The 17,356-nt window shown below is 34.4% G+C and overlaps 1 protein-coding gene across 1 annotated transcript in view; it reads left to right on the top strand.

Annotated features, from left to right (window-relative positions):
* The window catches only part of RYR2 (ryanodine receptor 2), a 383,210-nt gene that overhangs the window by 326,587 nt on the left and 39,267 nt on the right, over positions 1 to 17,356 (top strand). Inside the window, exons 80-83 of the mRNA XM_063390404.1 lie at positions 7,429 to 7,528; positions 8,410 to 8,489; positions 10,411 to 10,487; positions 11,856 to 11,929. Of these exons, the coding sequence (XP_063246474.1) occupies positions 7,429 to 7,528; positions 8,410 to 8,489; positions 10,411 to 10,487; positions 11,856 to 11,929 (331 nt within the window). The remainder of the gene's footprint in view (positions 1 to 7,428; positions 7,529 to 8,409; positions 8,490 to 10,410; positions 10,488 to 11,855; positions 11,930 to 17,356) is intronic.

The following is a 17,356-nucleotide window of genomic DNA, read 5'->3' as shown; positions in this document are numbered from 1 at the left end:
GATTAAATAGAGAACAATTTAGTTGATCTTATGTATTTGTCTCATTTAACTTTAACTTTTTAGGTAGGTATTACAGACAGCAACTTATTCTAAAAGTTGGCTAATAACAGACTGTATCTTTTAAATTATTCTGCCCAACCTTTAGTTTGGACTTTTAAAATATTATAATACTACTTTTTGCAGTAGTCATTTACATTCAGTACCAGTAATTCATACAACAGTTTTATGTTCACATGTATATTAGTGCTTCTTAATAAAATGTGAACTTCTGTTCATTGGTACTGCTAAGATTTTTGCTTGTGTTCAGAATAGGAAATTTTGTTTTAATAGCTATTTAATGTTTTTAGTGATCATCACTGTTTAAGGATACAACATGAGTTGATTACAAGTGTAAGAGTTGTCATGTGCTTGCTCTGGGATCTGTCTCTCTTTTTCCATTAATAAAATGAAGTTTGCAAGAAATTTGTTTCTTCTGAGGGGCACTGAGGAATTAGCTCTTTAATATTTTTAATATTTTAATGTGCTTGGGCATATTATGATTGTAACATTAAAAGGTGTCTTGCTTCTTTCAAATCAATTAGTACTTAAATTTCATATCTCTACTACAGCATAGAAACATGAAATAAACATTTTATTATTTCTTAAAAAAATTCTAAATATACTGGTTGATTTGCTGTAAAACTATCTGTGCTGTTCTGATTGTTGAGGAGTGGTTTGAGTCATGTTTACTTTAACTCTATTGCTTTATAGACATAGAATGTTCTGTGTGCTTTCTACATGATGCTGCATGATGTAGCACTGAATTATATAACTATATATTCCCTATTTGACTGTATGAAGAAATCCAAAAGAATATCAATACTAAATTCTTTTCAATCATTCAGAAGTCCAGTTGAGTTACAAGTAATATACTCAATATATAAATTTTTGTTTCTTGGTAAATATCTCAGTATGAAACCAAATTTCAGTGGGTTTTTCTGATTTTTTTTTTCCTTTGGGAATGCAGTATATGACTTACCATTGACAAAGAATATTCATTCCTATAGGCTCTTATCAGCTTGTACATGCTTGTTAGATATCAGAAGCCTTATGCTTATAGATATGAAAATAGTTAAATAGGAAGTCATTGAGGTGTATGAAAACATTTATCAATAAGGAATTTTTTAGTGCTCCTTACCTAAATTATAATGGGTTCTTTGTTCAGCATTCAATTTTTTGTCTTGAGAGAGGATCCTATTCATTTGTTTCTTCTTACTATTTTTCCTGTAGCTGTGAAACTTATGTTTAAATAATGTATTTATATGTTCAAAAGACAATTTTGTGTATGTATTTGGTCAGTCACCTGCAGAAAAAATTTTGGACTTCTTTATCTTATTACTATTTCGCTTCTTGTCCTTGCCCTTCCTTAAGGTGACAGGATCACAACGCAGCAAGGTAAAACAAAAAATATGTGTGTATTTGTCTGGGTCTAATTTTGTGATTTTTCAGGCCCAACATCTTGGATGAGTTCAACTAAAGGGTCTTGAAATAATTTTTAACATTTCAGTTCCAGCATGACATCTCTACCAAACCCTTTTTGTGCGCAAGCTCTTTAAAGATTCCAGGAATTATTTGTGCAGAATATGCCATGTAAAACTGTGATACCATTTTGGGGAAAACAGAGTGTCGTTTGGCTTGTTCATGTTGTTTTGCTGTTCACGCCTTTTGTGCATCAGTTATCTTCTTTCTGGTTAGAACTTAATTTGAATTATTAAGAAAACTTATATGGTTATTAAGGGAAAGTAGTTGAACTTTTCTTCTGTATCTTAGCAGACACACATTTCTGATATAGTGGTAGAATTCAGTTTCCAATATTTGTCACGGAGAGAGCATCAATCATAGTTCATGTCTGATTCAGATCCTTTGGAACTGAGTCAGCCTTCATCATTATAGTATTTGACAGAAACTCCTTAGATACTCCTTACCTTCAATGATTCCTAATTCTTCCATGTTTTCTCTAAGAACATAGAGGCAATAACTCTGAAAGGTCAGTGTTCATTTTTTTTTATTGGCTCAGTTTCTTATACAGCCTTTTGTGTCTCATCATGAAAGCCTCACCATTTGTTTCTGAGAGGTGTCCCATGGCTATGCAGCAGAGTACCTGCCTGCTCCATGCAGGCAGAAGTCTCTGTTCACACTGTTGACTCAGGCCACTTGCTGCAAGGCTGATAGTTTGGGAGAAGGTATACTGTGTGGATTAGCTAATTTTTGGTTCTGAGGTGTTTAAATACAGTTGTTTGTGCTGTGGCTAATGACAGCTAGAGTAAGAAAAGATGACTTGCTTGAGGTTTGAAATGCACAGGTTTAGCTAATGGTCAGACTTCAGCCAGTAACTTCAAATTTCATTTCCTGTGGCAATGTAGGGAAACAATTGTAACCTTCTCCATAGCATAGAGCAAGGTGTGATTTTGATATTTTATTTGCCAGCCTTCTATTAACATTCAGATCACCATAAAAAGAAGTCCCCATGCGTCTGTGGGGACAGAAGATGTATTAGGGAATCAACTTTACTCTTACTCTAAAAATTTGCACAGGTCTGTTCCACCTTCATATGATAAAGACATTATCCTGGAAGACAAATGTGCTCACAAAAAGTTATTTAAAAGGTATTGTAATTGCTACAAACACAAAGTGCATATTAAAAAAACCCAAAGAAAATATATAAGCAATCTAATAATATAATTTCTTCTTTTTAATTCCAATATTTCAGGTATTCAAATACTACATCTGTCAGTCTGCTTACCTGGTTACCATACACTGAATTTTATATGCTTCATAGAAAATTTTTTCTTGCTGACTGTGAAGTACCTTAAAAGGGAAAAAAAGCACAACAAGAAATAACCCTTGCTTCCTTCACACATGGCATTAAACAGTCGTGCAGATGTGAAACTGTACATACCAGCTGCGTGTGTGCTTGTGTGTGCATTTGTGTGTTTCTGTCTGTCTGGCAATCAAACTTCAATGTTGAAGGCAGTTTTTTATTCTGTCCTGTGTGTGCATGCGAAGAGAGACTGTCCAGTTTGTCTGGGTATAAAAGTCTATTGCTCCTCTAGACTTTAAAAATGTGTGGTGTTTGAAGTCTTGAATCCTTTCACAGTCAGAGCAATGGAGACATTTGGGCAAGCTTAGAATGTGATGAAAATGCTGAGTATATTTTATTGACAGTGTGCTTGCCCATATCTCATGCAGTGTAGACTCAATTTTGTTCAATTAACCTGTGCTGAGTTAATAGTGTGAACAACAGGGACATGACAATAACGTTCTCTGTATGTTACTATGTTCCTGTCAGCATTTAACTGCTAGTATCTGCCCTGAGTTTTTACAGTTGTCTTTGCCCCTTCCCCTTTGTCTCTACATTAACTTTTTGTCATATTGAACAGATGCTCAATTGACTCCCTGTAAAGTTGGAGTCACTTTCTCCTTTGATTCTATCTGATAGGAAATTCTTTCAAATCAAACTGTTCCACTTGCTGAATGCAAATAATTTTCTGCATTTGAGTCACTCCTACATATTAATGTGTGCTAAATACGTGTAGGATGGGAACTCAAAGAAAGGGTGAAAATTTAGCTCACATTTTTAAACTAATTTGTATTAAATTGATTTAAATTGGCTCTTCATAGGAAGAAAAGAATTGGGGGAAATAGAACTTTCTATGTCAGTTCTTTTCATTCCTCTTACTGGTAGCAACTTTGTTGATAGACTTCTGTATTTGCAAATTTTTTGGCAAAATGATATATTGTCTTGTCACTTACTTCAGACAAAAATTTTCAAGTTTCTGTACATACAAATAATGCAACCTCAGAAGGCTCCAGCCCTTTGAAGATGGTTGCCTTTATCTCCTACTCTCACAAATTTGTAATAAACCACTGTGTGTCCATATACCACATATTTACAAAAGCAACTATTTATTATATGAATTAAGATCAGACTCTATATTCAATTTATGACTTCTAAGAAAGTAAGCTTCCCAATCATTATGTAAAAATGTGTTTTTCATAAGTTTTTCCTATATGTAATGGATTTTATGGAACCTAATACATGGTTTCACTCTCTACACTACAGAATACATTATTTATTCATAGAATAGTTTGGGTTGGAAAGGACCTTTAGAGATCCTTGAGTCCAAACTCCTTGTAACAAGCAGTGATGCTTCAGTGATGAAATCCAAACAGAGTGTTTTAGGAAAAATTCTATTTCGTATATAGACCAGAAACCAGCATATCTTGAACTTAAAGGATTAAAGTATATATAAAGATGTATATGTAAAAAGATACAGAAGTATTAGGCATGAGTACTTGATATTTTAATTATATAGTTTATACTTATGCATGCTTGACATTGAAATGAACAGACGTTTTGCCAGTGTGTAAGACCTGCCTAATGGGATTTGTTCTCTGGACTAAGCAGAAGTCTTGAAAAGTATAAAATATGAAGACAAATCAAAGGAGAAGTAGTCATCTTCTAATAGCTGAGTCGAAAGAAATTTCTGTTCTTGACATCTTTTTGTTTATTCTCTTTAACTTAATTTCATGATTTCACATAAAAAAAAAGAAACCAAAATGAATGGTCTATAAAAGGAGGATCTTATGCCAGCAGCCTGTATTTTGGAGCTTAGTGGTGGCAGCAAACAAACCTCTCCATATGTCCTAGCTCCAAGGGAGACTCCAAGAATCAGTCTCTGTAGGAATTACAAGAAAATTTAACTATTTCAGTGACACATTTGTAATTTAAAGCTTCTCTTTAGTTTTAGCAAGTTTGTTGCCTACAATTTCCAACTAAAACTTGTGGTTTTGCCCAATTTATTTTGATATATGATTACTCATAATTATTTAAAACCCAAAAACCAGAACAAAGTAGAAAATATTTGTGTCTCTGCTTTCAAAGAGTATGATTCAAAAGTTTCCTTGGTTTGGTAAGTTGCTGGGAAAAGTCTATAATATGAGAACACATGTATATACATTTATAAGTGGTCAACTATTTCCTATATGAGTGGAAAACATCCAAGATAAAATAGATTTGTTCTTCATTGATGATTGGTTTTGTTTTGGAGTGTGGGTTTTTTTGTTTATTTGTTGTTGTTTTTTGTTTCCTTGTTGGTTTGTTGGTTTTCTTTTAATTCTGTTCAATTTTTTAAAATGTTTCATTAAGTGAAGTATTTTTGCTATTGTTGTGATGGTTTGGTGAATGACAGAAAGCTCAAATCATTGGCTAATTACTTTGGTAGTTTTCTTGCAACTGGCAAGCAACTGAATAAAGTGCAAAAAGATGAAACTGGTAGCACAGATAACTCTGTGAACAATAAGCACATCTTAGAGAAATGGGGATAACTTTCTTAACTTAGTATATTTCTTAGGCAATGGGTGGCCCGCTTCATGCAAGTGCTGCCATCACATCTATATTTATACATATGCATTGACTTGGCATGGAGAAAGCAATAGTGAAGATGCATTGTGAAGCTGAAGAAGGAACCATGGTCTTTGTGGATTATCATCAAAGAATGGTGGCTTTTAAAAGAAATTCTTGCGGTGTTTTTCTTGGATATTTTTGTTTTGTTTTGTTGTGGTTTTCTTTTTTTGATCTCTTTTGTTATTATCCTAGACATCTTGATTTCCATAGGAAATGACACGTCTCTCATTTTAAGCTGTTTGGCAATGCTTCTTCCTACCCTTCTTCTTTACTGCCATTGCAAGAAGTTAGTCTGTAGATTATGCAGCTACATCCTGTAAGCATTCTTATAAATCCTTGATATTCTTATAAAAAAAATTGTACAATGAAAGTAGTACAGCTGGTGTTAGGCTTGTGAATAGTAAATTTTGCCATGAAAGGAAAGACGAAAGGGTGTTTGGTCTAAAATTATCTAGGAATAGGAAATAGATTTTAAGAAAAGAAAGGCTGATCAATTTTCACTGGCTTCTGAGGCAAATAACAATATTTTATTGTAGCTATACTGAACCTGTGGTGTCGTGGTGTGTGTATGTGGTGTGTGTGTGCGCGTGTGTGTATGTTTCTGTTTTGTTTTTGTTGAACTCCCAGGAAGAGGTTTAAACATGAAGGCAAAACTTTCAAACCCCTAGCATGGCTAAATACAAAGCAACGCTGCCATTTTTTTTTTTCCTTTTTGTGCCTCCATCTAGATCTGTCACATAATTTAAAGCAAAAAGAAAGATACATAACCACAGGAGAGCTAATAGTGTGAAAAAAAAAAACCCTGATGAATTTTGTTTCCGCAGCACGATATTATCAAAGATTTAAGAAACAAATTTGCCAGCCTCGGCGAGAACTCTCTGGTAACAGCATAAATGTCTGTGTTGGTTTGCTTTTGAGTTAAAGGTTTCTTTTTCATTCATTTGAACATATTTCTCTTTTTTACCTCTTCTTTTTTAATTTTATACTCATACCCTCAATTTAGCAAGCCTTCATTTTTTAAACCTCTTCCATCTTCCAATGTATTTTTTCCGTAACTTGGATGGAAAGTTTATGGCAGCAAAGCTGTCATTCTGGCTACTTCTGCTGCAGCTGTTCCTGCTTTTAGGTCATACATGTTTTGGGCGTTGTGTTTTTGGACATGATACTAACTGATTGTGTCATGTTCCTTTTGAGTAAGCTTTTTACCACGCCATCTGATGGACTCACTGTCATAGGGCTCTATGCAACTTCCATTTTGCAACTTATACTGCTTAGTCATCCTCAATTCTCCAGCAAACGTCAATTAACCTGATGAAAGTTGAAACTCACCTGGAATTAACTGTGCCTTTATGTTTGCTCTTTATGCTCTTTATGTTTTTGGTAGTAGTTTAAATTACAAAAAAAAAAAACAGCCTTCACCATTGCTCAAGCAACGCCATGCAGTATTGTTTGTTGCCGCTAGAGAATACAAAATATAAAAGCACAGTATATTCTATCAAATAATCTGCTAGTAGGGGGGCAATCTATATTGTAATATAATGATATGTTTTGAAAAAAATTCTGAGATGCGTCTTTTACTCTTATGTTCAGCAACGACTTGCAACTCAAGAGCCACATACTGAGCAGTATGAAGTTATGGTCACACTATAGAAGATTATTAAGAGTATGAACTGTTGCACAAAAACACAGCACAAAAGTGCAAGTTTGATACATGCAGTATATATAATGAACATGGGCTTTGAACTAACCTAATGATTCACAATTGAGATGACTCTTTCCAGATAAACTGCTAAAAGCATATTAAAGAAAAATACCAAGTGGAGATTATTACTTGAACCTGTTAACGATTTGTTCAATAGCATCGTATGTATTAAAATGGTTCATGATGTTGCCATAGAGCCCATATACTGAGAAAACCAGGAACCTTTGGAGGATTGATAGTAACTCAATTCTCATGTTAAATGACTGGAATTTTTATTCAGGAAAAAGAAATGGAAAAGCAAAAACTTTTGTATCAACAAGCCAGACTGCATGATCGCGGTGCTGCTGAGATGGTTCTGCAGACAATCAGTGCAAGTAAAGGTAAGGTTTTGGTGTGTAGATTTATTTTTAAACCTTATTTCTAATGAACTTTGAAGTGATTTTATTTCTTATTGAGCAAAACGTGCAGATGTTTAGCCCTAAGGTTTGCTGTCTAAATTAACTCAAAATTTCACAATTTTTGACAGCTAATCCAGAAAATATAATGAGTAGCTTTCATGAGATTGTTTCTTTTGTAGTTGTAATTAGTTTTTCTAGTGCTAATTTTGAGGATTTGTGAAGTACTTCACAGCTGTATTGAATGACAAACTGGCCCTCAAATTCTGTAATGTGTACAGTTCTGAAGTAAGTGTGGACTTAAGTCCTTTTATTATTTCCCATTCTCCAAATATGTGCTTTATTGATGTACTTTGATAAGACATTTTAGAAGTTTAAATTATGGTTTTTTTCCCTTAGAGACCATTTTATTCTAAGGTTTTATGCTTTCATTTTTTTCTTTTGTGATTTGTTTCCACAACAGTGATGTTCTAAAAATTCCTGAATACAAATTTTGTTTACTGTAGTTAAATTCTTGGGTCACTGTCACTTTCTGAGGAAACCAGACAAAAACATGCAGATTTTCATGCAGAGGGGACACATTGTTAAATTTGAAAGCTAGCTTATCATTGTGAGCCCAGCTTAAAACAAATGTTGGATGCTCTAGTGATTGAAACATGATTTATATTCACTGAAATCAGTTATTCCTGCCTTATATCTTGCTTATTCTGTGTATTTTGTATGCCTTACACCATGTCTGTAGGCACTCATAAAGAAATTAAGGAAAAATAGGTCAGTCTTGCATTTCATTGAATGGATAAGTTAATTAATAAAATATTCTTAATTTTATATATGATCAAAAAAATGTTTTAAAATGTTTTTTTAAGGTGAGATGGGGCCAATGGTTGCAGCTACCCTAAAGCTAGGAATTGCCATCTTAAATGGAGGAAATTCTACGGTTCAGCAGGTAAGGTACTAGTTTCTTCTACCCATTCTAACCAGTATAGGTCTTTATACTATAGTCATTATTACTGTAGTAGCACATTACATACTCTGAGTATTTGTCTCACACTGTTTATCCCCTTACTCTTTTTTTCAGAATAAATCATATACATAAGTGCCTTTTTATGGTGGGTATTTGTTATTTGTTTACAAGGCTAAAAGAGATCTGTTTTACACTTCAGGTGTAAGGGGGAAATTTTATGTTATATCATTTACTTCTGTAGGAATCCTTTGGGAAGGAGGGCTTTCTTGGGAGATTGCCATTGTCCTATAGCCAGCAGAGCAAAATTGCTGACCCCAGTCTTCACCAAAAAGAATGATACACAACTTCAGAAGTCCTTAGCTTATGCAATGAAGACTCTTGCTGATAAAAGCAGAGAAAATCTTGAATAATTAATTTATTGTAAGATAATTTGTTGCCCAGTGGACGAGTCTGATACATTAAAAGAATCCTGCACTGCTGAAGTGAAGAAGCTGATAATAGGGAATGTTCAGAGTTCTGTACTAGTTGAAGATTCCTGTGTTGAGAGGGGTTTATACCTGCCATTACTGAATTGCTTTAGTACAGTTTAAAGAATGCAGACAACTGAACAATTAAGGTCCCAAGTGAAGCAGCTGAATACAACCAAAATAATGTTCTTTTCAGGAGCTGGCATTGCCAGGAATTGATATGAAAGGCAAGTAGGGCAGAAATTATTTGCCTGAACACTGCCAGTTCTTTATGATGTCATGATATTAAATTAGGAGAATCATGAACTTTGTAATCCTACAATCTATTTCTAAAATAGATTTAAAAATCTCAACAAATCAAAATGCAGGAAACACTTAGTATTTTTACACTGATAGAAATGCTACTAGCTTAAGTTATATACTCATAAAAACATCAGTAATACAGTTAGAATTCTTGTTTTTTTTAGTTGCCTCATTTCTACCTGTTGTTTCTGGTGTTATGCTCCACTTCACGATTTTCCTTTAGGTCCTAAGATCAACTCTTTAGTCTTCCTTGAAAAGAATGGTATGGGTGGGGGAAGAGGAGCAGTAGTGGTTCTGAAAAGTCATTATCATCCTCCTCCTCTGGAGTTCTTTGTTTTGATTGGTATAATGTCGTTGATTGGGGTATTCTTTTTCTGTAATATTGAGTCTACTTGGGTTTACACTGATACATTTGGCTAAAGCTGTCTGCTCATGTGCTTTCCATTTTGGAGGTTACATATCATCCACTTTTCCTGTCATTTTTGCAAAAACAGTTTCACTTCATTCACAACATGAATTCTTGTAGCTTTTCTACTAAGATTGACCTTTAGCATTGTGGATTTTCTTCACGACTGAGAGTATCAGTATCATCTTATATCTTTACTCAACAACACATTGCATTCTAGAACCACAATTCACTCAATAATTTCTTGATATTGTCATCTGTTTTCAGATAGTTATTACACATTATAATAAAGCTAAATGAAAGTTTAAAATATGCTCTAATTGCTACAAGCAGGCTGTTACAGCTAAAAGAATTTAAACCAAACTGAGGTTATGAAAAGCTCCATCTGGTGTTGAAACAATAGTGTCAACACAAATTTTTAGCCTTGTAGTGGCAAAATTGCATTTATATTAAACACTAAATTCTTCTGACTGTAGTTACTATCTTTATTTTTGATGCCTCAGGAAGGCACAACCAAAATGTATGACCTTTTCTATAAAGTACATGAGAACTAAATGTTCTTTTTGGTTTCGATATCTGGATTTTTCTCTGCAGGGCTCTTAAATATTAGAGATATTTCCAAACACCGTCATCACTAATAGTATTGAATCCATATAGTCTTAAGTTACCTAGGTTATCACATAATATGAATATTAATTCTCTGCTGAATTATTTGTGTTTACTGCAGAAAATGCTTGACTACCTCAAGGATAAAAAGGATGTGGGGTTCTTTCAGAGCCTTGCTGGTCTTATGCAGTCCTGTAGGTAAGAAAGTATCGACTTGAAAAATTTTCTGGTTTGCATTTCTCTTTTTATTCCATGGGATTTATAGTTCTGGAGTTATTCTCTAGATAGTTGTTGCAAACAGCACTTGGGGATTGTAATGTGCTAGATTTGGGTAAAGGACAGAGTGGTGCTTGTGGTGTAAAAATCCTTGTGATGTGGAACTACCTTTGTAAGGAAGCTCTTTTCAAAAATATTTACGAAATTTGAGTCTACCTGAGATATGGCAGAAACCTACTCCGGAGTTAGGAACATTCCTCAGAGGTGAATCCTTAACTCTGGAGGTATCCAGTAGTCCTGGAGAGATCAGGTTAATGATCAATGTTAAGTAATCATAAAGATTTTGGGAAAACCCAGCTTTGTTAGAATTATTTATAGGACTTCTTAGAAGTCAGAAAAAGAAACGGAATATCTAATTCCATATTAAATTGATGAATTTTAATAAATTGAGGTGATACTATGACTTTTTTGTCTGTTCATGCTTAGTTATGATTTATATTGATTTCATATGTAAGTGTATGTGTTTAAATATTTTATAGGTAATTTCTAGAGAATAAACCCTATCAGTCAGTAAATGATGTATTAATAAATATAGGACTAAAAGGGACTCCCTGATCAAATGATTCAGTCTTGTTATGTCCTGGGTATCATGTTATGTATTCTTTTTTCTTAATTATGTATTCTTTTTTCTTAATGCTGTCTGTGGCCAAGTTTCATTTTGAAAACAGTGAGGTTTCTTGTCAGCAGAGGTGCTGTCGTAGTTCTATGTTCATCTGACTTTTATAACTATTTTTCTCATGAACAAAAGTCATCCCTGGCCAGCTGACATGCAAAGTCCTGAAAGGCAGAACCTAACAGGTTGACAAATGAAGTATGTGATATATATGTTCCTTAGATCTAGGTAATTGAAGACATATTCCCTTTTGGCAGCTTCAGTTTTTCAGAAAATGGAGAGAGATAAATTCCAAGTGGAACTAATAATGACAGTTTCTTAATGGACCTTGCTGCTTGGTATGAACTGGGCTATAATAAAAAGTAGTCAATAACTTGGCTTCTTTATAGCATCTAAAATGAGTATGTATATCATAAATGCATACATTCCCCTGTTTTTGGTCAGTCATACAGAGCTGAATTCTGTAATCACTTTCAGGGCAAAAGCAGGTTAAGGCTGTTGAGCTGAGATTTGTAATCTCATAACAGACACATATATCAAACCACTGAGATGTATCTTTTTAATACCAGTATGCTTGTAAACTTCAATGAAATCACACATCCTTTTCAACTTCCATGAAATGAAATATTGCATATATTTAATTAATCACAGGACAAATGTAATTTTTCTCACCGCAGTGTTCTTGACCTAAATGCGTTTGAACGTCAGAACAAAGCAGAAGGCCTTGGCATGGTGACTGAAGAGGGATCAGGTACTATTGATTCTACAGCAATTTATCCATGATCTTTTATAAGTTCTGCAGAAGCGAGCTAAATTTGAAAGAACCCAGGGGAGGTTTAGGTTAGGTGTAAGGATCAGGTTCTTCAACCAGAGAACTGGATGGGCACTAAACAGGCTCTCCAGGGAAATGATCACAGCACCAGCCTGACAGAGTCCAAGCAGTGTTTGGACAATGCTCTCAGAGACATGGTGGACTTCTGGGGTGTCCCACATGGGGCTAGGATTTAGAATTTGAAGGTGCATATGAATCTCTTCCAACTCAGGATAGTCTATGATTCCATGAACCCTGTAATATATATCTCGAGGCTGAAGCTAAAACAGATTCCCTAAAAGTGATTTATAATTAATTGACACACCTAAGCCCGTTCTTGTCAGCAGTAAGTCATTACCATGTGTTGAATTTCAGAATGGTCTCAGAGGATTCTTTCTCATCGTTTTGAAGAAGTGAAGACATTACATGTAAAATTGAAAACATATTCCGTTTACAAACAGCAGTGTTTATGCATGTAAAACATTTCAGAAGTCCCCAACCAGTTTCAGCATAAAATGAAATTCAAAGTTCCCACCTGATTTCTTAAACTGAAAACTACACCACTTACTAAAGCCATAAATTAAATATAAGAGGTTGAGGGAAATCTATCTGCTCTGTGGAAAATGGTCTGGGAAAGCTTTCTCTTTGAAATACTTTTTTTCTATTTGTCTTTGGGGAAATACTGCAAAAATTTCACTCTGCTTTTGACTTTGAACTGATTTGGCTTTCCACCCTTGGTGTTGTTAGTTCATTGTCAGTTTCTTTCCTCTGTTTGATAGTAAAGTTCTATTACTCCCTTACTGTGGTTGTCCAGATACATTAAGTTCATTTTACATGCTCAATAGAGCTACCAAAGCACATTTTCTTCCCTTATCTTCGGAATTTTTTACAGTGCATTTTATGTTTAAATCCTACAGTGACCTAACCTTTTAACATGTTTTTATCTTAAAAGCAAGGTAAAAAAGCTTGACTGTATAATCCCTATTGCATTTAAGGGATCATAATTCATACCTGCAGCACTACATATCTCATTGTCCCTTGTGCCTGTAGGTCTTTTATGCGGCCTATTTCTTTAATATTCAACTGCTTAAATAATGATTTTTCATTAAAAATTATGTTTGTCTGAATGACTTCAAGGCCAGTCAAAAATTCTGCTTCTCCAAAAGTCCTCTCAGAGTTTAAATTATAGATTAAGTCTGTCTAGACTTATATGAGTAAAAAAAAAAGTGAACCCATGTGGATAAAATTCAGTTACAAGACTGTAAATGGGGCACTGGTACAGCTATCTGGCGTATAAATTTCGGTCATTACTCTCATGTTTTACTGAAGATTCTTCTGCACAACCTTTTGTACTTTTGGACAATATTTCTACTGTTACATAACTAAACTTACTCATAAGGTTGGATTCTGAAATGGACTCTTGAGATATTGGCTCATTATTCTTTTGACCTCTGCCTCTGTTTCTAGAAATGACTGATTTTGCATGCAAATATAAATAAATCTTTAAGTGCTGCATAATTGACTCTACTGATGTTAAGAGTATTTTTGTGCTTCCTCATTTGAGGGAATTTTTTTCATTTTCTATTCATTTGATGTTTCTCTTTTAGTACAGAAATAATTTTGGCAAAACCAATACTAACTGTATTTTGTATTTGCTAAAACAAATTCTCACCTTTTTTCTTTTTTTCCTGTTTCTTTTTCTTTGAACTAATTGTCCTGTCCTCCCTTCCTCAGTCATCACCCATGAGCGTGGTAATTATTAAAAACAACTGCCTATTCCCTATTTTCCCTGCTCTTAGCTTTGTGTCAGCACTGTACAGCTCCTGAATGTCACTAGATTGTTTTCCTGAAAGACTGCTAAACTAGTGTGATTTTTCTGTTAATGTTACAGTTGTTCATTCTAAAATTCTTGGTTTGCTCATCAGACCTTCCCATTTTGGTCTTCCTATCTTTATCAGGATTTGTACAGTGACTGACACAGTAGATGTAAGAGCAACAAGCTTTTTTATACTTTTCTTTCCTGTTCTTTTTTATTTGTTTTCATTTTAGCAAGCCCAGTATTTGCAATGGATGAATGTTAAAAGGAAAAATAATAACATACACAAAGCCTTGTGCTTTAGTCCTCCTGTAGCCTTTTTGCTGTGTATTGAATGTGGCTTTATTGCTGCATTGATTTGTGCAAGCACAGGAAATCAGTGGTGGATCCAGTGAGGATTTGAGGGTGGTTAGTAAGGAGAGGACTTACCACTGGCTGGGTTTATCTAATGCAGTCAGGAGTTGATACAAGAAAGAGGTGATGCATTGCTAATTAAGAGGAATCAATGCTGTTAACAGGTGATTCGTCCTTCTTCTGAAAGCTGCCTGGTGTGTTATGGTTGCTATACCTCAAAGTTTCCATACTTCAAGTAAAGGAAGAGCTTTGTAGGAGCAGCTGCCGTGAGATGTTCATGTCACCATGTGCAAAGAGAATTTAAAATGCAAAGTGTGTATACCAGTCAGCAGAAACAATGAACTCCAACACAGCAGATGTCTTTTCATTAGCCAAATGTTGGGGAGGAGGATGATCTGGTGTTTTATTTGTTTTCTCAGTGGAAATTTTCTTATTTGGCAGCTTAACAAAATTCTACACAGTGATTAGGATGATTTTTTTTCGTTTGCTTTCTCTGTTACTGAGCAGTAGCAGTGTCAAGATACAGTAATCACTGTGTCAAAGATTTCTTGGCACAAAGGGAAAATATTTGCTAACACCATCTTTTCTTACATATTAATATCCAGCTACTGAAAATTCAAGACAAAAGAAAACCAAATCCAGCCAAAATGGATGTAATTTTCCCTTTCAAAAGTGCATTATTGTTGATAATGTGCTACCTTCAAATAGTGTTTTTTTTATATTATGGTGCACACCTTTTTCAGTTAATTGAAAAGTAGTTTACATAAAAGCTGTACAGGTACTGGTATTAATACCTGATAGCATTAAGAAAGCCAAGCCAGTGTGTCTGTGGGGAAACTCTTGTATTGAACAGTTTCAAAGTATCCTAGATTTTATAGGATATCTGACCTCTTATGTCTGCAATCCTGTGAATAACTGTCTGTTATTACTACAAAGGAAGTAGCAAAGATGAGAAAGATTTTCTCCCAGGTTGTTTTAGGTTTTGTTTCTTTGAGAAAAATGCTTAGTCTATGAGTAATTAATTACTCCTTAATTAAAGATAATTTTATTGATTCCCAAGGATATGATGGGACGTAAAATGTGCATTTTGGCCAGTTTATCATTTCATCTGAATTGGCTGCAGAAATACATTCATGAGTAGTTGTCATTGACTTTGCAGCCTACAAGCCTGAAACTATTATTCCCAAAGTCAAAGAAAAACTGTTGAAACTTATGGGAATAAAGTCAACTTTTCCTCATGTGCTGTTCATGTTTCTGGTCCCATGCCAACCTTAGCAAGAGATAGAAAGCCCTTTATTGAGTCAACATGGATGTGAAATTTATTGCTCTATTCCCATTGTTTCTTTGTGCTGTCCACATCGTAAGTGCCCTGTCCTGATATTCCTCTGACTGGTACTACCTTCCCTTTCCAAACCCTGGAACCCCCACTGGTAACAACATTGATGGTTCTTTAGCAAATGTGTTTCTTACTTGTTTTTGTGGCGTACTCAATGTTGTTTCTTCTGTATGTATTTTGTTTCTATTGTTCTGTTTCCTTTTCCAAAAAGGGGGGTTCAAAATCAAAGAGACATAGAAATACTCGCTATTTTGCAATAGTTTCTCATTTAACACTCATTCTCCTTGCCATTTCACTGTGAATCACAAAAATCTTGAAAGTGCAATGTTTTTTCCTTTTGGAGAGACTTGTTTTACTTATATGAAGTACAAAACTTAAGATGTTATGTTTACACTTAGATTATTTTAGCTTTTTTCCCTCTTTTTCAGGAAATTTCTATTTTAATGTTCAATTTTTTAATATGTTATCATTACTTTCTTTCATTTCTCTGTAAGTTCACAGAAGCCTTATTTTAATAAAATACAATTTTAGAATGAGACATTGGGTTTTAAAGGACTTTTACCAATCTGAGAACTAGACGTGATAACTAGCTGTAGGTATATAACTAGCCGTACTGTGGGTTTACATCGGGGCTATTTTCTGCCATTAATAACGTGGAATTAATAAATAAGCTTTGGCCTTCACCAACCTAGTCATGCTTAGAGTAGACGCTTAAAATCTGTGTAACCCTCTGTAGCCTGGATTGGAGAGGTGCTTTCCACCTTCATAACACTATTTGAATTACTGTTTTCTTTTAAAAGGGAACTCAAATAACTTTAGATAATTTCATTCATTGAGGAAACAAATGCATTTCTTACTTGAATTAGATTGTTGAGAATTCAAAGACATGTAGCATTCACAATCCAACCCAATACTGTCTGGATTTTGTGATAAGAATAAATTAACTTGCTCTATCATGGGACAGATTTACTCTTGCTTCACAGCCATCATAGAAGAGTCCTGTTCCCATTTGAAAGCTGGAAGTATTTTTATAGTTCTGTAATATGTACTATCAAACCCGTGTTTGCGTAGCAATAGAAGTCAGATCTTTTCCACTGAGGATTTAAAAACTAAAATCAAGAAAGAAGGAGAGAATCATTGAACTTTGACACATGCACTTTCAATGAAAAAACCCCATGCATTTATTTTTTGTTGATTTTATTTTTGTTTCCTACATGATACCTCTGTTCCTGTATATCACAAACTGCCAGTTTTGCAAAAGCTACAGGCTTAGAGCCTTTGTGTGTACAGCCATACCATTTACATACAGCATGAGCAATGGCAGCATTTTAACATCTAAGCAAATATTTGCCAGAATATCTCTAATATCAAGAGAAATTAAAGAATGTTTTTTCATAACAACCTAAATCATACTATATGTAGTGTGTATGTTTGTAAGTACATTTTTTCCAAATCTTTGTGTGAACTGGCGTGAATTTGTGTGCACAGCAGCAAAGGTTACTCTCCTGAATTTTATAGAAAGAAATGGATCTCCATTTCAGTTCTGTAGTTGCCAGTGAGGCAGCACTTGCAGTCAGTAAGTACAATCTGAAAATGAAAATTCCTGTCCATACTAACATTGGTTCTAGACTGATTTTGATCAGGTGTAAAAATTGAAAACCAGGACAATGTAAACCTTAGTGTGGGTAGATGACTTGAGATGTACTTTTTTTTGCTTAATTTTAAAATATGTAAAAATATTTCTAAAAGGAGCAGACCTTTCAGCTTTTATGCAGTGATGCACCTAAACACCTTCTGATTTTGAAGAGTTTTGCAATAACTTGTTTTCAACTTGTGATTTGTTTACAGTGGAGCTAATTAA

This window comes from Prinia subflava, chromosome 2, assembly GCF_021018805.1.
Source record: "Prinia subflava isolate CZ2003 ecotype Zambia chromosome 2, Cam_Psub_1.2, whole genome shotgun sequence".
NCBI lineage: Eukaryota > Metazoa > Chordata > Aves > Passeriformes > Cisticolidae > Prinia > Prinia subflava.
Note: the sequence above shows the minus strand (reverse complement) of the source record. Positions and strands in the feature narration are given on the sequence as shown.